We start from the raw sequence: 27,692 nt of genomic DNA, 5'->3' as shown, positions 1-27,692 counted from the left end.
ATTTAAATAGCTCAAACTCTGACTGTCAGTGCTGGGGGTAGGACAGGTCAAAATTCTCCGGCAGCTGCAAAGACGGTTGTGTCTGCATGTACTGGGCACACCACCAGGTGTCAGCAGGCACTCCGAAAAGGAGTGACTAAAGGGCACCCATCGGAACAGCATCCTGCACCGTAACGTGTGAGTAACCACTTCCAGCCCCCGGGAGAGAGGGAAAACCGGCAAACTACATACATACATAATGCAGACTGAACTCAGAATTGGAAGTGATATGGATGATGGTGGTGGTTAATATAGCAAACTAAGCTATCCTAATGGAAGACAGAAACGTAATAGAAAATATGACAGAATTCAAAACCACATAGTGCAAAAATTGTTCACCTTGTTTTTTGCTGCTGTCTGGGAAAAAGGCTGCATACCGTAGGCCTTTCAAAATAAAAACAAAACAAACTTTGTAGCTATACTGTAAGCCATCCGATTATCAGGATATACACAAGGCTAGAAAGAATTCATGCACAGTGACCAGGAAATCAATGTTACGTCTAACATCTGGCTGCATACATTTCCTCCTGCATTTCTGAATGCCTAATGCTTTCACCACGTTTTGTTTGTTTTTAAACATCCCACGAACTTATATCATTAAAAGAACCCAACACCCATCTTCTTCCCCATATACACACCCACCACCAGGCCAACTTAAAAATAACCAACAATATTAATGATTGTTAATTAATGCACTCTCTTTGATACACCAACCTTCTCTGAGCATTTAAAAAAGATCTCTGTAACACAATTTCCTGCATAGGGAGTGGCCCCACCAAAATCAAAGCCATACCTTCTTTGCTGCACATTACCAAAGATTAAGCTATCACTTTATCAATAAAACTCACAGTCTTTATTTGTGTATAAAAGGTGACACATTTTCCTGGGGCCATGCAGAATGAAGGAAGGATCTCCACCACAGGGACTCAATTTGCCAATATCCTTATTTCCTGACGCAGGGCACGGAAAACCTCTTGGGTCACCGCGCTGGGTCACACGAAGGGAATCCTCCGCCGGCAGCACCCGGCCGCCCAAGCTCAGCAGTTCAGCGGCACCCAGTGACTGGCCACAACCCCCAAGAGGGAGCGGATTTGGCAGCAAAGCTGCATAGCTCAGATGTAACAGGAGGCCTTCCCCCTTCATTTTACTCAGCAGCCTACTGCATTTGTAGATACATGCATCAGCAGGGCAGCAAATGTCTGTTTGGGGGATTGTATTTAATAGCCAAAGAGCTATGCTCTGTTAAGCAGAGTGGGACCTTGCAGTGATACGGGTCACTTGTGGTCACTTGTTCTTTATATTCAAATGAGTCAAACATTACATCATAAAGGTCACTTTGCTCTGACATAAACAGTTGAGAATTCTCAGCACTATGAATGAAACAATGCAACAATTTTGAAAATATGGCTTAATTTATGACTGATAAATAAGCTTAGTTTTTTGTGATTTGTCTTAAGTAGGTTGTCTTAAAGCAAATACATAAACTTATTCTGGAAGTACAGAAAAATAACATGGGACAGAAAATGTCAGACTATGCAGAACATTTGACAATTTAAATACAGATAAACCCAACAGAAAAGAATGAATCATCATGTTGTAGCCTTTACTGCAGAATAAAATATATAGTTGTTGTCAAGGAAAGAATAATTTTAGCACATAAAGAAAATGTCCATTATAATGCAAATATATGTGGAAAAGAAATGCTTACTCATTAGTAATGGAGATTTACTTAGCTGTAATTGAAATAGGGAATCTGTATGTTGGAGAATGTGACATCCTGCTGCACAATTAGCATACCATTAAGAAGGAGCTGTGAAGCACATACTGACAGTAAAATTAACAATAACTTAAGAGGTCACAATTGTAACTATTAGGTCACTTCCAAACCTTAGTAAGCCCATAATTATAGTAAAAAAAAAAAAAGAGGTAAAAACAATTAGTAAAATTTTATTTTCCTATAAATTATATGTAGGTATAGCACACTTTCTTAGACTTTGTCTAAAAGGACCACTTTGCCTTTTTATAATGCATACCATTAACATAGCTCATTTCTTACCTGTTAATTTGTTTTCTCCAAGTCCCTTAATGGTAGCCCAGATACTTGGTATTAAGTCAGTCTAGTATCAGGTGGAGAGAGGAAAAGGGAGGGGGAAAAAAGGCAAAACTCTATTCATGAAACTCCCCTTTACGGGGATACGCTGGTTTCACACTGTTGAACCAAATTTCCCAAACCATCCAAATGATGGATATCCTTTGGACCCAATCAGTAAGCTAAAAAAAAGAAAAGGGTCACATAGATGGGAAAAACAATTATAAGTCAGTTACCTTTTTGGCACAATAATGTTTATTTATGTATAGTATACATACAGTTCTGTTGTCCTAAATGCAATGTGACACAAATGAAGGAAAGCATTTTCCATGGAGTTCATGGTTCCCAGCATTTCCCATGTGGCACCTGTCGCATCACACTCTTTGGACTTTTTTTTTTCCAGATGTTTTGCGTCAAGTGCTTCTCCAGAGTTTCTTTGCTGCTTACCTATGCACTGCCGTGGTGTTTGTTTCTCTATACCTCTCATCCACATGCATGCACACACACCTCCTTCCAGATCACTGGAGTTTCATTCAGACCCACCTGTGCGCAAGCTCATGGTCAGCCTGTGTAGTATCTATGCTTTAACACTCCCTAGAGCTCCAGCTGTCTAGTGGATAAAGAACTTAAAAAAATTTTTCACATTTAGTCTAAAGGAAGAGTATTAGCAGACACAGTTGATTTCACCCATTTTGTATCCTAAAAATACTTTTGGTCTGCCACAGTGGTGGAATCTAGAATGGCAACAAGGTTCATGCCAGCAGAAAGAAATAGTTTACAAAATATAAACTATTTTAAAACAGTAGTATTTCCATGGTACATTTATGTCAAAGACATTTTCAAATCACCAACCCAAAACTTTGGAGTAATCTTTTCCTGACTATTGCATAACCCTTTAGAAAACTGAAAAGGATATCGATGAATGAGTTCCTACCATTTTTCAGATTCCCATTCCTTTGACATCTAACGAGACAGGCCATGCCCAATTTGAAGACATCATTTCTGAGGCAAATGCTCCAGATTCTGGTATTTTAGGATTTGTGAATAGCCATAAGGAACAGTTCTTTCTCTTCTCCCCACCTCCATCAGCTTCAACATCACAGTTCTTTCAACTTTCCCACCTTCAGCTAAGAGAGAAGCTTTTAAAATCTTAGATTGTTCTATTAAGGTTTCTTTGTTGGCTTTCAGTATCTCTTCACTGGAATCCAACAAAGTCGACTACCATATCAAGTAGAAAGATACATTGAAAGAAATGCCTCCCACAAGAATTACACATTACTTTTTTCACATCTTTCATTTTGCTTTAGGTTATGCAACCTACATGCATCATCATCTGCTGTTGGGAAGTAATTCCATTCTTCTGTACTCAGTCTTTCAGATTTCAAACTTTATGCTGTAAATGAAAAGTCTTCATTATAATAATAAGTGGTGGTATTGCATTCTAGCATGGGTGTATCTACCATACACCTACATACATCTTCTATCTTCTATCTATCTTCTTCACTATCACTTAAGGAGAGGACCAAGTCCTCTCCTTAAGAGGTGTCAGAGGATGCTGCAGGAACTTATGCCCCCATTCACATTAAACAAAGCAGTATCTATTTATTTCTAAATACATTCTCCATTCTTAATCAGTCAGTTCCTTTCTGTGTTTTTCAGGCAGCACCTGTTCTCATCAAAGCTTTCTCGATTAGACATGAACTTTACTATAGATAATTTTTAAAATTTTGAGTGCTTTTGCAGTCTTTATGATTCCGAATATAAGGAACCACTGTAGGGATACACTGCTATGTGCACTCTTGTTCTCCTGTACAAAACCTATACATTTGCTGTAAACAGCTACTGCACACTTAAGTTATTTGCTTGTTCACCAATGCTTCTGTCGAAGTGTAAATATCAGAATCTGTGCCCCATATAAAAGGCACTCTGAAACAGGCTCAGACAAGAGCAGTTGTAAGGGCCCTTAAGAACTGTGGAAATGCTGAACCCTGCTCAGCTTTGAAAAGTCTCCCCTTGCCCATTTATCCACCGCTTTTGCAATCCTCTTGAACTTACAAGTAACTGCTCTGTAACAAAGGAGTTTTACAAAACGTGACGGTTTATCGGCAGGCGTGGTCGGACTGGAGCCTTACTCCATTTTTTTAGAGAGGAAGACTAGCATGTGCACCTTGAACATGCACACTGGCCTCTTTTTTTAAACAGGTTATATCTTGTTGGGTACAGTAGCCGGTAAGAAATCTTCAGCCTATCATGGTTCCCTAGCAGATGTATTGGTTTTCACTCAGACACTAGCATGCATCAAGTACTACCTGGGTTGAACAAACACGATGAGTCATGGAACACCATTCCCAGTATTTTTTCAAACGCAGTGGGGACACTGTGTATGTTTTTTGCCAGAGGTCCTAGCGTGCTGTGAGGGCAGTCCTCCTGCCCTTTGGGTCAGCCGTCTCTTCAGGCCACAACACCCCTGGCTCCATCTATTCCTTAGCGAGCACGAATCCTCCTGAATCTGCTTTTATCTTTTCATCAGAACGACAGGTTAGGCTCCAGATTGAGGAAGGCATGATTAATTCCTTGATGGCTCAGAGGACTTATTCCATCTTTGCAGCAGGTAAATGGAGAGCTAGCTGTTTAATAAAGTATTTCCCTTTTATCATTGCTGTACAGGATCCATACTTGATCAGGATTATCGCTTTACAATTATAAAGTTTTGTAGATCATCCCATGTTTTACATTTAATGTTAGAGTCATGCATTAGAGTAGATTCAGCATCAAAATAAGCTTATTTTCTTGCCAGTAGTTTCCTTGTATGTATGTATTTACTAGACACATCGCCTCCTGGTTTGCATCTATTTTTTTTTCCTACTGCTTTTGCTCATCAAAAGTGCTCAGCAAATAAACAAGCATCTATCTCTCCTTCAAAGCCAAAAAGACTTCAGCAGCTAGAATTCCTTTATGAAAATTGTTTCACTTTATCTTCTCCTTCCTTTTCCAGAAACTTCCACAGCAGGTAGCTACAATGACGTGTGCTTTTACAGACAGGATAATCAGCTGCCTTTATAGATCCTTTGCTTTGATGACCTGGGCTTCATCATTAAAATGGATTTCCATAAACCGACTCGGTAAGACACTTTGAGGTATTCATCACTCATATTTTATCACAAAGAAATCCAAAGCAATTATGAGTTCATATGTCCTCAGAACTACATGGTATCTTGCTTAATTTCAATTACTTCTATTTATTTATTTATTTATTTATTTATGTATTTATTTATTCAGTTATCACAGCCAAGATTTTCATAAACTTGGCAATTAACTGGGGTTTTTTTTTACATTATTTTTAATTTCTCTCATTTTAGAAATCAGTTTTATTCTAAAAAGAACCAACAGAAAACCATCAGTCAGGAGACAGACCAAAATCTCCTTCTCTGTAGGGCATATTAAACACAGACATATTTATAGGCTCATGATAATCCATTTCCATTTTCTTCACTGATAACTGCTTCCTCCTCGGATGCACTGATGCAAGAAGACTCAGGTTCTGCAGTGAATTCCACAGCCTCTCAGAACACTTTTGGCATTCTTTCATTAAATTTAATCTGCAAACCTAAGTTTGTCTAATTAATTTATTGTCAGTTTGTCTTAGAAGTCTTCTGCTTCTGGCAGGAACCACCAAAGTCTTCTCTGGATGCCTACCAAGACAGGTAGATTTTTATTCCCTCTCCTACCTTGTAGTTACGTTCTGGACAACTCAGGGTGATAGGCTACAAAGTGTAGAGCCAGTCTCCAGCTCCCAGAGCTAAAGAAGAAGCGAAGTTTTTTCAAGAAGCGTAGTAGCATGCCAGCAACCAAAATGACTGCTAAAACCTCTGTCGCGCTTATCTTCTCAGCCTATGAGTGGCAGTCCTGAAGCAATTAATAAATCTCAGTTTCCCTCCCAAGAAGATCATGTTTGGGTAGCAGTAGTTTACATTATTTGAGGTGAGACAATAAAAATATTCTCCTTCAGGATACTAGAAATAGAAAATAGTTTCAAATTAAAATATTCATTTTCTTTCTTCATGTTCCAACAGAGTTCAAGGTTAATAGAAACTTTCAACTTATCTCCTCAGAAACTGGATTTGCTTCTGCTATTAATGTCACAATTTTTTACTTAGGTTGAGCCAAGAGGAGGTTTGTAGGCTGTTTTTATTAGGGAGATAAATCAGTGATGAAGTGAAGTATTTATCAGGTGTAATGCCTTTTATTTCCACATTATGTATGTGAAGGGTTTTTTCCCATAGAAAGAAGATGAATCCAGACCAGAAAGAAATTATCTCTTTGCTGGTAGCTCCAAGTCTTCTTCCAAGAACTGTGCACAAAAAGGGTCTCCCTCCTGTTTTGTTTCTTAAAATATGTTCACATTGCTTTTCTGGCCTTATCTTCTACATGGAATTTTGTAGTGTTTTTCTAGGTTGATGTTTCTGTGCACAGAGAAACATTTTATCTGAATCAACAGCAGGATCTCCTACATCCTTTGCTTAAATCTCTAACTTCTTGTCTGTGTCCCCTGTGCTGTAGGTGTGGCTGGTATTGTTTCCATTGTCAGTGATACAAAGGCATGAGGGCTGCATTTATTGTGAATGAAACATGAATATTAATAAGCCCATCAGCTTCCATGAAGTTTTATTCAGTGACCAGCATGACATAATAACAAAAGATTCAAAATCATTGCCAGAGACGTAGAGCGTTTTGAACCCACAAAGTTAATAAAAACAGCACTACTAGGTCAGGGTTGGCACAAAAGAGGGGGAAAAACCCAAGATGTATTCAGAACAAACTCAAGATGTACTGATCTATGTCATCTAGGCCGTCAGCATAATTTAAGTCCCATGACGGAAGCTTTACAAAGACCAGTTTGACTAGTTTACTTCAAACTCCTAAGTACATCATCATTCTTCAAAACACTCTTTCAGTTAGAAAAAACATTTTGTAAAATCTGTGAACATCATCAGTATCTCAACTCAGAACAGTGAGTGAAAGCCTCAAAGAAGAATGCAGCATTACATTGATTGAGTTTTTAAGTCAAGCTGACAAAGCTGGGAGAGGCAACGGAAGATGCTGATGAGGTTGTTTTACCATTTTAAAAGAAGTACCATATCTTAAGTATGCAGTAAGATGGACTCTACTAGTGTCACCTGTGGTAATATGAAGATCCTCCAAATAGCATGGCTCGTTTTTTTAGGGGATGAAAAAAAAGGATGAGCAGAGGAGAGGGAAGAAATACTCCTGAACAGATGGGAAAAGAAAAATAAGATTGGAAAAGGAATGCAGAGAATTGTTCATGATTCTTAACCCGTCTGGAGACAAGAAGAGCCAGGGGAACACCAGTGAGGCCATTCTCATGAGGTGCATGCTAACAGCCTTAATGCAAAGACAAAGGAGGGTCTTGGCTTTAATGCAGCAATAACTTCTCCTAATACTAATTTTTGGCTTATTAATAAGCAGAATTTTACACTAGTGAACTTTGTTATGATAATTTGCAATAAAAATCATTGCTTTTAGTACACAGTGCATTGATATGGTAGCAGTCTCTTGGCAAAATGAGGTCTGAATGATGGGACCTTACAGGATGCAAAGACAGACAGCAAAGAAAGATTCAAAGAGTTCCAGAAGCTATTTCCCTTGAGTGTTCTCATGTAACTAGACTGTTACGTGGCCTGACCCTCAAAGCCTCCTCGTACTCTCCCTGAGGTGTGGAGTAGGAGACGGAAGCCAGTCTGAACTTTTCTCTCCCACAGGATAATTTATTAACTCTTTGCATCAGTGAAACACCAAATGTACTTGCACAATAATTAGGAATCTACCTGGAATGTTCCAGCCTGGAAAATCCTCAATTTGCTACCATATGTGAGAAACAGTAACTATCATGTTTTGGGCTATGTTTGGCTCTGGATCAGTGAATTCACACAGGACTTCAGATTAAAGGCAATACAGATGGATAAGACAAATGGAGAATTCTTTTAAAGACTGAAGGAAATTTTTCTTCATTTGGTGTGACATGTTCTTCCGCTTTGTGCTCTCTACTTGTAAGAGCTTTCATGAGAAAGGCACTGGCTGTCACTAAAGCTGTTTCATATTATCCTTCTGCTCCTGACCAAAATGAATGGGATGCACATTAAAACCACCCCTCAACCTAGTTAGCTAGAAGTCCCTAGCTTGCTAGCAATAACTGGTAGCTATGTAGGTTGTTTTTGTTTTGAGGTTTGGTTTTTGTTTTGTTTTGTTTTGTTTTAGTTTGAAGTGTATTTTATGTACAGAAAAGATTCAAATCCTCACAGTGATCGTTAAGCTTTTACAATTATCTTCATATTTATAGAGACTCAAGATGACATAGCCAGTTCAAAAAACAGCTTCTGGCTACCAACACTGACCTAGCATGGAAAAATCAATATAATTACAAAAGCAATTAAGTATGGCAAGTAAGAAACCCAGCCTTTGCTCAATCTCAAGCAATTTAGATTAGCACAAACATAACAGCCAAAATACTCCTTCCTCATAGATTGCTCCTAGCAAAATTGAACCTGCAATACATCAAATCACAATAATCACTGGGTGTGTGCCTAAGGTCACTAGGGTTAACAAAATCACCTTCGAAACTCACAGTGCTGGCAGTGGGTTACAGCAAAGGCTAAAATGATGGGAAAGCAGACAGAGTGAAGTGATGGATTATTTAGGCAGCCTTGAGACTTGAAAGTATCCTGAGTCACTTTGAACAAGCACCGGTACTTTCTAAATATATCAGACAATCTCCAGTAATGAGTTAGCAAGTTATGAGTACATGGATGTGTTGGGAAAAAGCACATTCTGCTTCCAATGTTTTCTGAAAACAGGAAGCAAGCAAACTGCCCCTCCAAATAGCATGCTCTCCACTAAACTAAAAAAATCTTTAGAGGGAAGAATTGGGGGGGCAATGATTTAGATATGGAGAAAAACAGGAAAATTACTAACTAAACCCCAAAGTCAGACTCAACTAGCTAGAAGAGCTGCTGGCTCTCTCTATAAGCAACCAATTAAATGATCAGAAAATACAGCTCTGTAAAAGAGTGACTTCTTAAAAACAAAATCAATTTGTATGTATTTTGTCAGTGAAGAAATAGCTGGAAGTGCCTTAACTAAGTGTGAAGCCTCACTCTTCAAATTCTTACGAGAGAATTTGGCCACTACGAACCAACTTTAAACCACAGCTGCGCTATGAGATATGTTGCATTCAGATGCAAACAATGAACCTGCGTTACTAACACATCTCCATTTTAGAAGAGCACAATATTGTTTGGCTTTATGAACATATGTAAATTGAAATTATACGTTCATAATGTCTCTCTCTGGGTCAGTGCAGTTTTATGACTTTAGTCATGAGGAGAAGAATCAGCACATTAAATGCTCAAAATAGCTTCATGCACACTGCCTATAGAAAAAAAATCACAAAATATGTAAATAAATAAGACAAGTTAAGTAAGACAAGTTAACTCTAAGAACTTTATCTAACTTCCCATAAAGCTACATGGCATTGGTGCTTTAATTTTATTTCTTTCATTGAGATTAGACTGACCACTATTTTACACAGGTAAAACTACATAATAATCATGGCATAACTCAGAACAGAATGAATAGTTGAGAAGATTTATGATTCTTTCATTCAAGAACTACATTTCCCTTCAATTTTATCAACTGTATTGAAAATATATTTAACAACACTGATTTGCAAATATTTTTCTAAACCTGGAGAGCAAGGAAATAATTTCTTTTATGTTGATAATAAATAACTCTTCCAAATTCCACAAGTTCTGTGAGAAACAGAAATAAAGCCTTTAGAAAGTAAAAGTACCATTACCAGATTTCAGGACTGACATTTCCCTTGCAAGGCAAGAAATTGCAGAGATTTTGCTGAATTGCATAATAGTGGCATCAACAAACAATGAAAATGCAAAATTCCTAACTAAAATCCTGGATAACAATGGAAAATAATTTCTTCTCTCATTTATTTTGTGTCAAATGCATTAATCATCTGCAAGATGAGAAAGCCTGTAAGATGAGAACACATTTTGAAAACCTGCAAAACATCTGTATAGATGGCAAACGAGCAAACAAAATGAGTACCTGCACAAGCCCCAGAGGTATAACATTTGCAGCAAAGTTGTATAGGTACCAACTCTTAAATATCAATTGGAATATAATACGTTTGGCAATGGACTCCATATTCTAAATTTAGTAACTTACATAAAAATATTTCTCTTACATATATTTAAGAGAAAAAGACAATAATTTTATACTCTTTTAAATGTGATCATTCTTTTTTTCCAGTTTTTCAGAATATTCATTTTCAAATGAGTTGTCCCTTTTGGAAAGGCCCTCAAACTGTTTCATCTTTGTATCTCCATTTGTTCCTTTTGTATGATTTCTCAAAACATATGAGATTTTGCTTCATTTTTTTTACCACAGCTTCAACATACTGATAGAGTAATGATAGCAAGGCAGCAAATTTTTTTTAAATGGATTCTTCTGAAGGCTAACAGTAACTAGCCTCGTAGGCTAACCCTATCGGAGATCGTGTCCTCACTGCACAGATCTGTCATGATGTCAACTTACTGCATAGGGCAAATGTTTGGAAATACATAGGCAAGCAGCACAGATTATCTAAATAATCTTTTCCAAACAGAGCTGCATTTTCATTATCTGTATGCTTTTAATTATTGCTACCATTTAGCAATCAGTCCACAGTTATCATTAAAACCAGTGCTTTCAGGCCTTGTGGCAGCCTTGGGTCTGGCACCTATGTAAGTAACAGACACAGGTGCTCAGCAGTTCTGTGGAGCAGGGCAGTTATTTATTTTCTTGAATAAGGATTTAAAATGCTAAAATTTAGATCTCAAATGTAAAAAAAATAAAGAAACACCAAGCAAACACTCAAATAAAAAATGAGGGGAGGGATGACAGGAGTGTGTCCCTTTGCTAACTCCTTGAAACAGCTGGTCCTTACTGGCTTCCCCAAAAACAAGCTAAAATCCAAGGGCATTTTTGTACTGATGTCAATACGTGGTGGATTGGTTCTCAAGTCTTTCTGTTTCACTTTATGAACTTTCCAAGTTTTCCAAGTTCCTGTAGCACCAGTCAAACTGAGTTTGACAATTGTGTTAAGGGCCTGTCTGTAAGAGCTAAAGTCTGAAATCCCTGTTCCACAATTAATAGCCCTATTTCAGAGAGCTTTATCTCCTACAACTGGATCTCTGAAAAGACTTCTGTGTGTTTGTCCTCACTGAAATGTAACTTGAGCTCATGGTTCAACAGTGATTAGTAGCAGATCTGAGCAGTACTGAATTACAAAGAACTACAAACTGCATCTTGATCAAGTGCAGACCAAGTATCTGTAAAACTATCCAGTGTGTCCAACCTAGAGAACATACCAAACTTAATGGTTTTGCATCAATTGTTGGAGAATGGAAAATACTTGAACTGATGTCGAGTGATGACAATGACACTTTGCTACTCAATATTTTTTTTTAATAAAAGAACAAAGAGAATGACTTTATCCCAAGTCAATGTGTTTTGCTTCATGTGTCTGCAGCATTCTGGCTCAGTACTAGGATCAAGAAGTTAGGGGTTGGGTACTGTTGAAACATGGCCTGGATCAGAAGCTGATTCCTATTTGTGCATAAAACTGTGCGTACTGGTGTTCTGAACAACAGAGATGGCCATCAGACACATAGACACAGCACAACGCATCAGTGATTAGCAGTCATGCTGCAAATACAGTCAAAACTTCTACCCAAAGGACTATTCATAATGTGACTTACGCAGCATCTTCAGTCAAGGCAAAGACAACTCTTTTCATTCTGAGATAAAATAATTAGTAATTCTAATGACTCACTGGGAATTTACATGCTGATTATCTTACAAGTTTTGTTAGACAAATGTTGCTAATAAGTAGCAGGAACATTTTTGAATGGCTGTTTAAGAACAGGCTATCGTGAGGCATTTTGCTTCTTTTCATTTTTCTCTTAGCAATAGAGGCAACAAACACACTGAATACTTGAGATAACTACAGATCTCAGACTTCATGTCAGGTGGTGTCTACACAGTTAACATCACCTCTAAACAGATATAATTGACATAAGAAATGCCAAGAAGAGCGAAGTTAGAATTTTGAAATCTTTACTCCCAGGGAGAATAGTAAAAACAAAGCTATATACACCCTTTAAAGGCTCCCTTGAGTGTTTCCAATTAAATTATAATGAGAATCTTAACAGTGACATAATGTACATTAAATACGTATTTCAATACTTAAAATTAGTGTAACTGGGATAATTTTAACCATAATGTTTTCTATTATGGATACTGCTTGTTTCCACTTCCTATTTCTTTCATGTTAAAACAAAAAAAAAATCTGTTGTTTCACTTTCAGGATCTTATTGATGGCTGCAATAATGCAGGAATATTTTGGTGGTTTTTAGAATTTATTTTCCTTTAGAGTTTTTCTGGTTTTCCTCAAAATTTAAATTATTATCTATGTCTAAGACTATGCTGCCCATTTTACCAGTATTTAATGTAATTTATATTCCAAAGTAACAGTTCCTAGTTCAAGTATTTTCAAGCTTTGCTAAACTTTTTTTTTTTTTTTTTGGTTACAAAAATGTGCTCTTGTAAATACAGAGACCAGGCTTCTGAACAAGGCAAAGCAATTGAGCAAGCTTTTTCCTGAGATCTGGGACTATCAGTTAACTTTGTGGGTGCATTCCATAGCAGCTACGGAGGGACAGAGAAAACATGCTTTATTCCCATAACTTTCAACCTGTTTAACTAGATTTAAATATTTATTTTACACATCCAATGGAACAATGTCTGGATGCCTGTAACTAATTTATTAAGAAAATCCTTCCTAACTGAGTGCCCTGGTGTTCACAAATATCTTGTAAAACACAGATTAATCAAAAATTCTTGGCTTCTTTATTTTTTTTTTTTAAAAAGATAGTGTCTTTGGGATTTGAGGACATCTGAGGATTTCAAGTAATACCAATAATATTCACTGTCTTCCTGTACATCAGTAGAAGAGAATACTACATAAAAGTGAGGAATGACTGAGGAAAGGATTTTGTCAGAAAACTCAGGATTCAAGAAGAAAGAGACTCTATGGAATAGAAAAGGTTAAAAAAGCTTAAGAGTGCATTACTTCCCTGTTCAGAAGCACCAATATAGCCTCTATAAATAACTTTAAATAGAAATTAAAACAAGTTTCATGCTAAAATACCAGAAATCGTTATTTATTTTCTCAAAGATTTTATACTCACAATCTCATCTCCTGGCAACCAATATCCTTCTTGTTCAATACCAGCTTTTGACCCTTTACACCCCACCGTCAGGGTTTCAACAATAAGACCATCCTTGACTGCTAAACTCAGCTGACGTGTGGTTTCTTTTGGATGCATACCATGGACTCGAGACATATACCTGCATACAAAGCACAAAAGTCTTTAAGTGTTAGTGTTAAACTATAAAATGTATCAGCAAAAAAAAAAATACTCTTTATTGAATGATTTAACATAATACACAGTCTAAATTTTAGGTTGTTTTTAAACCCTCAAAATTTATAAAATTTCCCCCTTTACTCCAAATCATCTGTTCTTCCCCTTGAAGTTACCGTGTACACACTTACATGAACAGTACCACAGTAATCTACCAAAAAAAAAAAAAAATTATCACACTCCAAAACTAACATGTAAACTACTTGGGCTTGTCTCTGGTAAACTTTCACATCCATTCATGCTCCTAAAAAGATGTCTTTAAATTAATTGAATCTTGCATTTCTGTAATACTTCCTATAGCATACATACTATAAAATGAGTCTGGAGATGTACCAATGAATCTATGTGATGCTCATGAGTACAGCACATTTATAAAAAATGTGAAATTCATGCATCACATATGAAAACCCAACTGCTAGAGTTACAGTACTAGGTAGTTTTTCTCCTTTTATTGAGATAATCAGAATGATCACACTATGATGACTGCACTGGTGAGAACAAAACATATGTAACCTAAACAGTGTACATACATGAGATCCAGTTGCATAATGTTGACCTTCACCCAGTATAATTTACTTCTAGGCCAATACCAAATATTAACTTGGAGTAAACAACATTAAATGGTCTTCCCTCAAAAAAAGACGACCTTCCTGTTTTCAGATCATTAGACTTCAGAAGTTTTTTTAAGCAGAATTCCAAGAACATATCTATGAGTCACTGCACATGGAGAAGTGAAGAAAGCTGCAATTGCATGCAATCAGCAGATAAGTGAATTGACTTGGAACCAACTGGAAATATCTGTTTTGTGGACATATTTTTCTAGCTATAACTGTCTCATAGTTACAGGGCTAACTAAATTTCTCTCCCTTTTTTGGTTTCTCAGGTACTCTGTCTTTATCTGCCCCCTAGGAGAGAAATCTGTAATTTGCCTGCTTTAAGACAAATCTGTCAGCTATAGTATCCTTTGTTTCATGCTTGATAATGAATTCCAGCAACCATGATTCTTTTGTGACTGTCATCACAAACACCTTCATAAAAAAAAATAACTATTTAATATCAGGAGCAAGCTTGAGGAAATTTTATTTTAAAGCAGTAGCATTAGGTAGAAAAAAAAAATTCAGATTTTTTCTAAATAATATAGCTGACAGGAACTTCTGATGCCTTAGAAGTTATAAACTTACAAAAAGGGCTGAAGATCATTCTTAGAGGTCACCCTTCCAATCAACCCTTCTCTTTGAAGACATATGACTCAAACTTCTTATTGTTTTGGATGCATAAAGGTATTTTCCAATCCTATATTCTCTTTCAAGCTTTTGCTGAGAACTGGTTTATTCTAATCTGACCTTTTTGTTTTGCTCTAAAAGAAACTATATGCATATAATTATATAGTAAATTTCTGACTGAGTAGAAGTATATATTTGTGTAGTGACTTACACAATAATCAGAGCAACACAGGACATTTATAAATTTCTGCCTGCTATTAGAGGCATTTATGTAAATACAGCATGTTTTCAGGATCTCGGGGGTTTTTAAGGGTAAAAACTCTTAGAGGCAGATGCTGCCATTTAATATATTTTACAATGTCTACCATAACATGGTCCAAGTCTGGTTGGATTGTGTATGCTACCACTGCATAAACAGTAAGTAATAATAAATGAAATTAATAGAGAAAGAACAAAATTCTGTGCAAGTCTGTGATACAGGCTAAGATATATGAATTTTATGCTGGCTAGCAAAAAGTATTGAGGGCCAGGCGATGACTCAGAAGACAGGCACATCAGTTCAGTTCTGTATCACACTGGGTGGATGCTCATCTGCCCAACCTGATCCCTCTCTGCTTCTGTAGAAACCAAAACTCAACATGAGAACATGTTCAAGTGATAATAAACACTACAAATGAGTTTTCCAATTTCTCTGAATTCCAAGGAGGTCTTAAACAGGCAGAGACTCAAATCTATTACTTCACTTTCAAACAAAGTGCATGTGAACACTGTGAGTATGCTGAGGCATAAAGTGCTGAAGCTTTAAAACTGCCTGAAATAGGGAAAACAACTAATTTGTTTATATGCTTATGTTACATGTATTTCATGTGTGTGCACATATGCACATATTTATGCAAACATAACTAGCTTTCTAAAGTGCAAATTATCTTGGTCAATATTTGCTAACTTTCTTAGTTTTCCAGCAAATTTCCATTTCAACTCTGTACTAACAACCTCCCCAGCAGAGCCACTGCATGCGTGCCTTCTGCAGTTTCTTTCAGTCTTTAACAGATCTCAAAATACATAGCACAGGTACTAACTATCGTTCTTCCCATTTTACTGATGAAACAAATCAGGCACTGAGCAAGGAAGTGATTTCCCTACAACAGCCAGAGAACTGAGAAATCAAATAGGTCTGAGAACAGAAATCAAGTATGAAGCCAGTGTCATAATATCCAATGTATCTTGCTGAAGGAACCACGTATTTTGCATTCCATCATCCACAGTTGCAGAAATACAGTCCAACAAAACTCTTGAATGTAAGCTACATGTTCTGTGACTATTTCTCACTCACGTCTCTGAACAGAACAGATATAATACAAATCAAAAAGCCTTAAACCAACTCTAATCAGCTAAGAGGTTTAATCTGCCTATTTCAGCTGTGGCAGGGTGTGCACAAAGCTCAGAATCTCCCAGTTCTCAAATCCAATCTGTGTTCTCAACCAGAGTGGAAGTACTGCCACCAACTAAACAATCTCCTCATTTTCTCCAGCTGTAAATCAGGAGTAATAAATCCCCAGTGGCCTTTTGACAAACACTTTAGTCAATGTTCGGACTGTGCAGCCTGGAGACCCACAAGGGCTATGTTTTCCATCTTTAAAGTAAAATGCTATCAGCTTTCACAAGAAAGCACACACATGTAGAGAGAATGTTTTTACTTCGAAGACTAGAATTGCTGTTAGAAAAGTGTTGCCTCCCCCCAGATTTTTACTTATACTAAAATCTTGAAGTGTAGGTGGCTGGATATTCAAAAAGACTATAAAACAACACTGGCAGGGTCTGGGTGAAATTCTATCTTGTTTCTCTTCAGCCAGAAGGATGGCAGTTAAACTAAGAAGATACTAAGGCACAAGATTTGAATCAGTTAAAGTTCTTTAATAATCAAATGTGAAAAACTGTCACAACATGTGAAAGATGCTGGAAACTCGAAATAAGTTTAACTCCAGTCTAGAGACAGCAAGTATGATATTTGGAGTCCTAACTACCACATCAGACTCATTACTGGATGGGGGAAAAAGAATACTGAAATGTCTATGCTGAAATGACACTACTAATCCAGGGAGCGCAAGTCTTTTCCTGGCACTGCATGTACAGAAGCATATGTCACCAAGAAGTCAAAAAAAAAAAAAAAAAAAAAAAAAGAGAAAGCAATCTCTGATTGCTTTTTTCAACAACAGCTGATTAGCCTTACCTTGGAGACAGGGAGTTGAAGCAATACGGGTTTGTTATGCTCTTGCCTAGTCCTCCATATTGACAGATTGAGAAGTGTAATACAATCCCTATACCGCTATTATGTTGTCAGCCATGAGAAGTAAAGCAAATACGCTTTCAGATGGGTGCAAATAAGTCATGGAGACAAAGTAAAAACCCCTAAATCAGCACACTAACCCTAGTCAGATAGGGAGCTAAAATGACCATTTCAAAATACAATTTAGCTGTGCTAATCCCTACTATATAAAATGAGGGTCTGTCTGATGAAAAGAGGAGGTTTGGTCTGATGATCTGCACGTTAAATTCCAAATTTCACCAAATGAGTCTGCCTGTCTGCCTGACACAGAAGCAACTGAACTGCTGCTCAGGATTATAAGTCAGTATTTTCTCCATTTACAAACTGGCAGCGTAAACCTCCTTGACATTAGCATAAAAGAATCTAGAAAATCTAGCAAAATTACAGTTTTTGTAATCAACTTCTAAGAGCCTACTAAAGCATGTTTTCAATTATTGCAACACCACTTGGAAAGCACAGAATAAGAATCTTTAGCACGTACTTTGTTCATTACCATTACCTTAAACAAACCTCAACATTGTCACACCATCAAATGTATATGTAAATGTGCTGACCTTCAGAAACGAGATACTGCCAACAGAATCAGGTAAATGTGTATGTGCATGTACCCAATATACATGCACACCTGTCTGACAGCAAAAGAAAAAATTCAGAGGAGAATGGTAAAGAACAACCGTTAATAGATTTGTAGACTGTATGTGTGTGTGTGTGCGCGCTCATCTGTATTTAGCACACAAAATACCAATCAGAAAAATGTGAAACAACAATTTTAAACCTATTTGGGACTGCGGATAAACGGAAGACAGGTCTTTTCAAATTCAACAGCAATAAAACATCAACATATTCTTCTGTTTATATTCTCTTATTCTTGTTACCCATCCTAAAACCTTGACCTCCTCTCCGACACCAGAGGGACAGCCCAAGGGCTCACCACAGCTGGAGGTGAGGACTCAGAGCAGTTCTCACAGGCCTCACGGCATCCGGGAGCCACTGGGTCTGCTGCACACCCCACCCATGTCACAATGATGGGGGGGGATGATACTCAGGGAAACCCAGTATGTGCCCTTCCAGAGTCTCTCTCCTTCACAGCCACAAACTGCAGAAGCTCCTACACCTCATGCAACAACTAAGTGACAACTGGATCTTGACACCTCCCTTTGCTGAACAAAACTGGCCCACAGGAGTACCCCAATCCACCTCTAAACTGCTTGCCTGCCCAATATATAGGAGACATTATAGAAGCACCACAGTCTGGCAGCACATCAGCAATTCACACCTAAAACTTTTTTTTTTTTTCTCAAACTAGCCAGTGTTCAGCACGTCTTTCTACTCAAAACCTACATCTAATACATGTGCTTCATAACACACCTTAAAACTCAAGAAAAAGGCTTGTTTTGATCCAAGGGGTGTGGAGCTGCGATCACCATGGGAGCAAAACAGACACAAAAGTAGCTGGCACTTGCAGGGGATCAGATGGTGAACTTTTCGCCTACAGCTGTCACACAGCTCGCAACTCTTTTGCTTAGTGCTGTGCAAGACACAACACAAAGCCAAACCCTGTCCCAAAAAGATTAATATATGGCCACAAATAATGCACATAAATAGCTAATTCTGACCCCAAAGAGTCCTCTTCAAAGGCAAGCAACTGTGGTCTACTGAGATGAAGCAAATGGCTTACATGGGAGTAGCTGTATTGCGGCCCCAAAAACAAAGCTGGCCAAGGAAGAAAGAAAGGAAGGTCACTTAAGGTGAAAAGTTGACACAGGTATTTAAAAAAAAATAATCTCAGTTTTCTGGACTCATAAGAAATTGCATTTTCAGCCACCTGAACTCATCAAAATACGGAAAAAAATGCTACAGCAAGCATCTCTGTAAAAGACTAAAGTAGAACACATATAGGAAATAGCTGCCTTATAGAAAATATGACAGTGTGACAAGTGTAGGTAGATGCTAATTTTAGTGGCAAATACTAATCTCGGTCTGATCAATTATCTCTGTCTGTGCTGGATGCCTCCGCCCTCCGCGATACGAAGGGAAGTAGCAGTTTGCTGGCAGCAGCAGACTGTCTGCTAAGCAACTGATCGACGGAGACACAGAGGTCTTAAGATTTCCTTGTATGCATAGCCCATCTCACGATTGAGATCTGATAAAATACGGCAGATCCCATTAAATGCAACTGAAAGACCGCCATTAATTTTAAATGTTACTTACAGGAATATAAAAATGTCCTGGATTCAGAGAGAAACCTTAAGGAATAATACATAAAACGGAAGGAAAGCAGCCAAAAATCTATTCTGAGTTTTATATTGTGTTCCTGCCTCTTGTGAGAAACGACGCCTTTTGCTTTAGATTCAGGGTATGACAGCAGTTTTATAGAAGGCCCACAGATTTCTTTTAAGACTTTTTTTTTTTTAATTTGCAAAGAATAGGTCACTTGGTCATACTGAAAGTAAAAATGGAAGAGATGGATGTGATTTTTAAAAATTTATTTATTTTTTACCAAATACAGCTACATAGCATAAGAACTTAAACTACCCAGAGTCAAATCTCAGGAATCCACTAGCTATCCTTGCGGAGGGCCAGGTGAAGATTTGTGCTCACAGTTGTATCTCAAGGTCTCAACTCAGAAGCGTAAGCTGCCTGCTCCAACGAGATGTAACACTGTGACACAAATCAACCTTCACAAAACACAGGCTAAACATTATGGATATTTATATTTCAAAACAATATATTGGAAATATACATTCCCTGCTTGCCAGAAACTGAGAGCTGGTCTGAGAACTGAAGACAATACAGACACACAGAGAAAGTAGAACCATTTATAGTGGGGATGTAGGGGCACATTTTTTCTTTCTAAAACACTTTTTCAAATGTTTTATATGTTTACAGTTTCTGAAGTTGTGATTCTGGATTAAATTCAAAGAAAATCAAAGCATAACATTCTTTCTCTGTATTCACTCTTCACAAAGAGAGATGCACGTATATGAACAGACTGCATTTCATTTCCACTGCACTCCACATACCAACAGCACACTGCATAGATCACACAGGCACTGACAGAGCTGATGCCTGTGCAGTGAAACCCTGATTGAATGAAACAACGATCTACATTTTATGCAGTCCAAAATTCCAAGTGAGGGATACAGAGAAACTGAATTACAAAGAAATTATAAATTTTCTTTTCCCTCTGACATCAGTATCTGCACCATTAATTTTGAAGACACATACACTGTCTAAGTAGGAAATTTTTTAAAATTTGTTTAATCTCTCCTCACAGTCTAGAAACACAGCATTTGCATGAATATGAAATGTAACTTTGTATGGTGTTTTTATAAAACCAAAAGAACGCATAAACTTTATAGCAAAACAGTGAGATCCAGCAGTTCAATGAAACTCTGATCTGCCTGATGTTTCTTCTGCTGCTGCTAAAACAAAGCTAAAGAGTAATCTTATTTGTGCATGCTTGGGATACCCCAGGCACCACACAGTCTCCTATAATGTTGGGTCATTTCTGTCAAAAACACAGTAATTTTAACTCAGATAATTCCTTGTTTCGGTAATTTAAATGCTCACTCATACAGCTTCACTATACACTGAAGATTATGTAAACCACCAATGTGACCATGAAAAGCAAATAATTAAGGTACCGAGTTATTCAATCCTTATCTACAAAAATCTCCCTTTCAGAACCACTACCAGCTTCTTAAGGAGGAATTTATCTAAAAAAAAAGGGCTCTGCTCTCATTTTTTGAACCTAAAAAGTTGTATGTGATACTGCTGGTAATGTACACATGTGCACTGAGCACTACTGGCAAACACGAGCACTGATCATCCAGTGGCATTCCATGCACAGGTAAAATTGCTTGTGTGTGTGCAGAGCCACTGTTCCATCCAGCATTTTCCTGTGGATGTACTGAAGAGACAAGCAATACATGACTCAGAATATAACAACCTGGCTAACACCTTGCAAATGAAATATTTAGTTAGCTCATATTGAGTGTCTCAATTCCAAAACATGCTTAAGAATATACATTCAAGAGCTTTCATGATGCAGTTTTTCAGAGTTTCCTACCTAATTTAATTTTCATTCTTATCTGGGCTAGAAGTAAAAAAAAAAAAATAATAATTTTTTTTTGGTGAGATTAGTTTTAGCTTGGTTGAGTTTCAAAATCATCACACTGTCACACAAATATACACCTAATTACCACCTAGGGAACAGTACAAGGGCTGGAAAAGCCATCAAGGCAGGGCTGCTGCTTTTGGTGATGATATTGTTTATATGAATGGGAATATGAGACCACAGCCTAAAATAGATGGGATGAGTAGTACTTTGGAGATCATTCTCTCTCCACTGATTACAGAGAAAGCCTTGATGAGCACTTCAGGCCAGATAACAACCTGTTAAATGGCCACCTCACACTCATTTTATCTTTTACTCCTAATAGAAAGCCACATTTATTTACAGCAAAGAACCCAAACATAAGCTAGAAGTTTCACTTTCAAAGATCTTACGATTCAAGCAAAAATCAATGCTGGTTGTGACAGAAGAAGAATAAAGATAGTCTGTTATTTATTTTTCTGTGTAAATCTACAGAACTTCAACACAAATGCTAACAGAAGTATGGAGTACATGAGAATATTCACTAAAATGAAGATGCAGACAGTGATTTTCAGGTCAGTTACACTTCCATCACTTTCCTTCTCAATATTCATACTGGAGTTCATAGTTTGCATGTACTATCTATGAAAAGTATTAAAAGTTTAATATTACAATTTTTATAGTAACACGCAGTAAGGAGAGTTTAAATGAGCTGGCATTCATTAGTAAACATCAAAAAAGAAGTATGGCTGTTGTTAATAACCATGTGTTTGTGCTGTTACTGTGAATCATTTTATTTACCAGGCATACTCATGCTCAGCCCAGAGATGACTTCACCTACTGAATCAATGAAGAACATTGATCTCTGAGATAAAAAAAATCTGCCCTACTAACAATAGCATGTAAGATCATTCTTAAAAGAAGAATTGTTAGATAAGGAAAACTGATGAAGGAAAATTCATTAGAACATCTGAGCACCTATTTATTTATTTTTTGCAGAACGAACTGTAGGAGATAGATGTGTATTTCTGCTTAAAGCAAATACACACAATTTAGCCTCACCTCAAGCTCCTGTTCTCCACAACATACCCTTTTATGGGTAAACCCTCTACAGGCATAATGGTTGCACAGCACCCTTTCCATTCCACGTAGTCAGCATAAAGTAGGAAAAAAAGGTGGCAAGGCTAGAGGAATCTCTATCAGTCCCCTGGTGAAGAGTTTTCTACACAAAGCACTGAGTCAGTCTTATGACAGGCACCAATAAGAAGCAGACTCAGCAATTCAGGTAGTCATGTTCTTTATCACGTGGTGGGACAGTGGCTCAGTACCAAATTGAAGGAACAATTATCCCTGACAAATCACAAACAACACTGCTTAATATATCTGGACTTCTTTTTATGTATTCCTTTGATCAATTTAATTAATGTGTTTAAATAGAATCATTATACAAATTGAAGAAATTATCTATATCAAGGAAAGAGCTTGATGGGAAAAAGAATAATTAAAATATGCATTATAAACTCAAGATGACACTTTAACGAAATCTAATTATTCAGAAATTTAAATTCTACTACTACTCAGAGCAAACGCAGCTACATTTTTAACAGTCTTTTTCCAAGAAAAGGTTAGAATTTTTCCTGTCATCTCTGCTTCCAACCTTCTTAGCTAAAAATGTCTAAAAGCTCTTAAAATGGACCAATACCAGAAACATTAAAGTTACATAATATCCAAAACAGAAAATAACAATGAACTCACAAACAAAATTAAGATTAAACACCATATAATAAGAAAGATAAAAGCTTTACGACAAATGTAGCTATCTAGAGGTAACAAAGGTGAAATTTAAGGAACGTATTCCTTGTGCAATTGATGACAATCTGTAATTTCTTCTTAACAGTCTTTAAAATATGAGTGTTTAGCTTAGTTCCTCACTTTTCTTCAACATTTTTGTGAATCTAGATGTTAAAAATCCTTATTAGCTTGCTGAATACTGAGCTGACTCACTGGTCAGTCTCAGTACAAATTTACAAGCAAAATTGTGTATTGGTTACGATACAAAAGCTGGTTAGATTCCTCGTACTTTTCTGCATATATGCATTGTGCAATGTTCTTTTTATTATTTCATAACATACATCTAAACTTTTGAAAATGTCCAAAAATTTCAACCTCAATACATCATTTAACCTCTCTGTGAAGCCACCAGTACAAAAAAATTAATGTATCAAATAAGTAAACTATTTTGGTGTCCATCATATTTCTATGCAACATATTACTATGCTTGTAACTGATAGTTAGGGACACACAATAGTGTAGTACACAAATAGTACTTTTACTAAAAATTTAGATATTAGAAAGTCAAATGATCAGTTTTAGATTGCTTTTTGTTTTATGAGTATCATTATTTGTAAACAAATTGATCTGAAATGGCTGAAAAAGCACTGAAGACTTTTTTTCCTTGCAGGATGATCTAAGGATTTACAAGCTTTAAAACCCTAGACTTGGTTCATTCTGTTGGTTTAAAATAAAAATAGTGTTATGAAAACAGAAAAACCCATTGGTTTTGTGCTAAAAGAAGCAGCTGAAGTTTGTCATGGGAAAGAGAGAAGAAAAGTAAAAGAAATGGAAAAGGAGATTGACTTGGTGGAGTCATAAGAAAAACGTGCCTTGTCCCTGACTATAACAGAAAACACATAAAGAGGTGTTTAAAACGAAGAGTTTTCTACCCTGTCATCACCTGGTGATGTGTTTCTGTAATGCATAAATCTATAATTAAGCCAACCCAATATAAACTGAATTCACTTTTCTCAGAGGTGAACACTCAACAGACTGCCTGCCACTAGAAAAAGCTATGGGGCCTGCTGGGGATGTGGTATCATGCTTCTTATTGCAGGACCCTGTACTCCACACTCTTGCTTACCCTTGCACAATTACAAACTGCTATTGCACTGCATGCCATGGAAAAAATCTTCACTGTACTGTTCTTTCTCATCCTTTCCCAACCGGTAAAATGTGGGCTTTTTGAGCACCTCCTTCAACATTGACCTGTTCCACCCCAGTACAACTGACCAGGGTTTGATTAACATGTACCAGATTCTGAAGAGCTCCTTTTAATAATGCTACTTTCTTCACACGGTCACATTTAAAACATGCATGAAGATGATGTAAAGATACAGAAAAGGAACCAGTAACACCGGTTAAAAGTGAACTGAAGCAACCACTGCATTGTTCTGTACAACATGAGGATGTTTTACTTCAAACAATTGATTTCAGATAAGCCTACTCTCTGGTAACAAAAAGACAGGTATTTTAGGGGAATGGCTTGACAAAGGATAAGAAACCAATAGCGCAGAAAAACATTTCTAAGCTTTCATTTCGGTCAAAGAAATATCAGGTGCTAGAATACTTCTGTTTATGTAAAGATAAGCAACAGGATTATCTAGTTAGAAATCCAGAGTCTTCTGCTTTCCTAATCATTCTTACGATTTAGGATTTTTTTTTTTTCTGGATGACACTTTAGTTGCAATACGCAAAATATTACAAAGATTTACATTTTCACCAAAGGTACAATAAATAGTGACAGATTTAAGTTTCTGAGCTTCAAATAAGCAATACTGTAAGAATCTTGTTCTTTTATATTTTTTCCCCTTGCCACTGCATTGCAAATTCTTATTTAAAGACCTGTGTGATTATTCTCTACCTCTTCAAATTGCTCATTTTCTTATTTATACTTGCTTGTGATTATTCTCTACCTCTTCAAATTGCTCATTCTCATCTTTGCTTTAATCAGTGCTTCTAGAAATTGTTTTCTGTTAAAGCAGAAGGCCTAAAAAGAGAACTGCAGGACTAAGGCAACAAAACCAGATTTATGGATGGGAGAGGCCCTTAACTTTAACTGTCCTCAGAGATTGACTGGAGAAATTTCATAGAGTGATATTTGGAAAAGAAATCCCCCTCCTAGGACTAAATGTCAAACTGAGAGGGTCACATACTCAATCGACAACTGCTAGCAATTCCACCTCAACTCTGGGACCAGAAAATCTCAGCATTTTACAGTAATCTTTCATACTGAGTAATTCTTTTCTGGCATGCTATCCCATCAATGCTGATTAATGTCAGTCCGCACACAGCCAACAGGGGACCGACAGAGCCTATTCTATATAGGCTTGGGATCTGCTCATTTCTCTAGATGATCTGACTTTGCTGCACTTACATTACATTAGAATATTACAAAAATGAGTCCACAGAACAAATATGGAAAAAATGGTTATGAACATTTAGGGACCTAATACTGGACCATCCCATCTGAAAGTCAATTAAAAAAGATGAGAGTCTGAGAGTCTTTGTATCTATTTATGAAAAAAAAAAAAAAAACCAACATCATCTTGTATCACAAATGTTGTAAAACAGCCTTCTAACTGATGAAAAAGATAGTTTCACTTTCACTCTATTTGAAAATAACACAAATTCTCCAGTTAGAGCATATCAGTTTTATCCTGGCTAATGGTCTTTTCATCAGTTTCATCCCCTCAAAAGTTGGGATACCTCTACACTGTGGACTATGGTCACTCTTGGTTTCATTCCCAAACTAACTCATTCTCAGGCTCCATTTTGGAGAAAGCCAACTTGTTCTTTCTGGAAAAAAAGGCAAACCATGCCCAAGAGTTTAGTTTGCTCCTGACAGAGAACATGGATGTATACCATGTCAAGATTGGCTCCTTCTGCCAAGGGCTGTCCAACACTGTTCAAGCACGCTATGTGTCCTCAGATGCCTTCACACCATGTCCGACTGGCAAACTATCATGCTTCTAGGTTCAAGTTTCAAGAATAGCATTGCTGTGGGCTGTATTATTTTTGGCGCTTAGAATTGAAGAACCACACACACATATAAAACAAACAAAGAATACGTCAGGGCCAAAGAAACGCTCCATGAGCCAAAGGCAGTGTGGTCACAGCATATCTGCTCCAGATAGTGCCAGGGCATTCCCTGTCACAGTACACAAAGACAGTATAGACACAGCCTTTATAAGAGACAGAGAGAGAAGCCAATCAACTAAATAAATAATGAAACACATCAAAGTAAGAGAGAAAAAAACATGAGGAAAGAAGTATGGAAGAGAAGAATTATGTTTCGGTTCTTCACATTAGTCTTAATGGAATAGTTTAAAAAACAGAATAATTACCTATTTACAATGACAAAATCTCAAAAGTAGCCAATAATAGTTCTAGAACACCGTATTTGCCAATTGGGTATTTTAATAACATTAACTTAAAATATAATGAACTCCAAACTAATCATAAAGATCACAAAATGTTCATAAACTGCTACTGAGAAAAACCAATACCTTGAGAGAAAAAGGGTAAATATTTAATCAATAGTTAATTAAATCTTAGGAGTCCAATTAGCTTTAAGGAAATTATACAGAAAACTCTACAAAAGAAACTGGGAGACTGGAGTAGCCAAAGAAAGGAACTTTAGAAACATATCTGTACAGAAATACTTACCAATCTGCTAGGCAAGTGAATGTCAATAATTTATCTTACTCATTTAAATAGGCATGCCTTTTTTTTCTAGTGTATTTTAAGGCATTTTATTCTATAGAATCAATTTTTGAGGCGATCCCAAATCCAAAACAGAAGGAAGATAATGAGGAAAAACCAGAAAGTCAAAGCATAATTACAATTTTTAACACATTTTTAGGGATGAACAATTTGTCAAGCTGTGCTCTTACAAAGAATTCACAAAACATGGGAAGCCATTTCTCCACTAGTGCTTACAACGTAACTAATACGAACTAGTCTCATCAAAATAATTGACATATTAGGGTCAAATTACCACAACATCAAGTCTGGACAGAAAAATAAGTCATATTTCCTGATAAATACCTCTTAGAAACATCATTTTGTCATTAAGTAATTTGGTAGTTTAGAAATGTTAGATATTTCTGGTAGTTGGATTTGAAATGATTCTAATTTATGACTTGAGATACACTATGACAATATAAGCCAGGTAAGAATACTTATTTTGCATACCTTTACAGAACTGTTACAACTGCCTCCAAATGAGCTTTACCATTAAATAAAAATGTACTGAACACACTGACGTCTATGTACAAAGATAGGAATTTATATATATATATTTTAAAGTTATCTTCAAAAGGCAGTTTGCACTTTTATAGAATCACAGAATTGTTTGGGTTGGAGGGGACCTTTAATGGCCACATAGTCCAACCCCCCTGCAAGAAGCAGGGATATCTCCAACCAGGTCAGGTTGCACAGAGCCCTGTCCAAGCCGGCCTTGATCGTTTCCAGGGATGGAGCATCTACCACCTCTCCGGGCAACCTGTTCCAGTGTTCCACC

At 36.9% G+C, this 27,692-nt stretch overlaps 1 protein-coding gene across 8 annotated transcripts in view; it reads right to left on the bottom strand.

The window, feature by feature from the left end:
* Nucleotides 1–27,692, bottom strand: part of ZMYND11 (zinc finger MYND-type containing 11) — a 108,830-nt gene that overhangs the window by 31,329 nt on the left and 49,809 nt on the right. For 3 of the 8 annotated variants that reach the window (XM_086741889.1, XM_086741893.1, XM_086741890.1), the window contains exons 3-4: nt 13,453–13,612; nt 379–423 (exon numbers count right to left, since the gene is read on the bottom strand). In XM_086741889.1, the coding sequence (XP_086598015.1) occupies nt 379–423; nt 13,453–13,612 (205 nt within the window). Of the gene's footprint in view, nt 1–378; nt 424–2,095; nt 2,311–2,575; nt 2,672–13,452; nt 13,613–27,692 lie in introns of those variants that run through there. The other 5 variants (XM_086741892.1, XM_086741894.1, XM_086741896.1 and 2 more) reach the window with 4 other exon arrangements.

This window comes from Chlamydotis macqueenii, chromosome 2 (assembly GCF_036417535.1).
Source record: "Chlamydotis macqueenii isolate bChlMac1 chromosome 2, bChlMac1.mat, whole genome shotgun sequence".
In the NCBI taxonomy this organism is placed as follows: Eukaryota; Metazoa; Chordata; class Aves; order Otidiformes; family Otididae; genus Chlamydotis; species Chlamydotis macqueenii.
The sequence above is the reverse complement of the archived record's forward strand: the minus strand, read 5'-3'. Positions and strand labels throughout refer to the sequence as shown.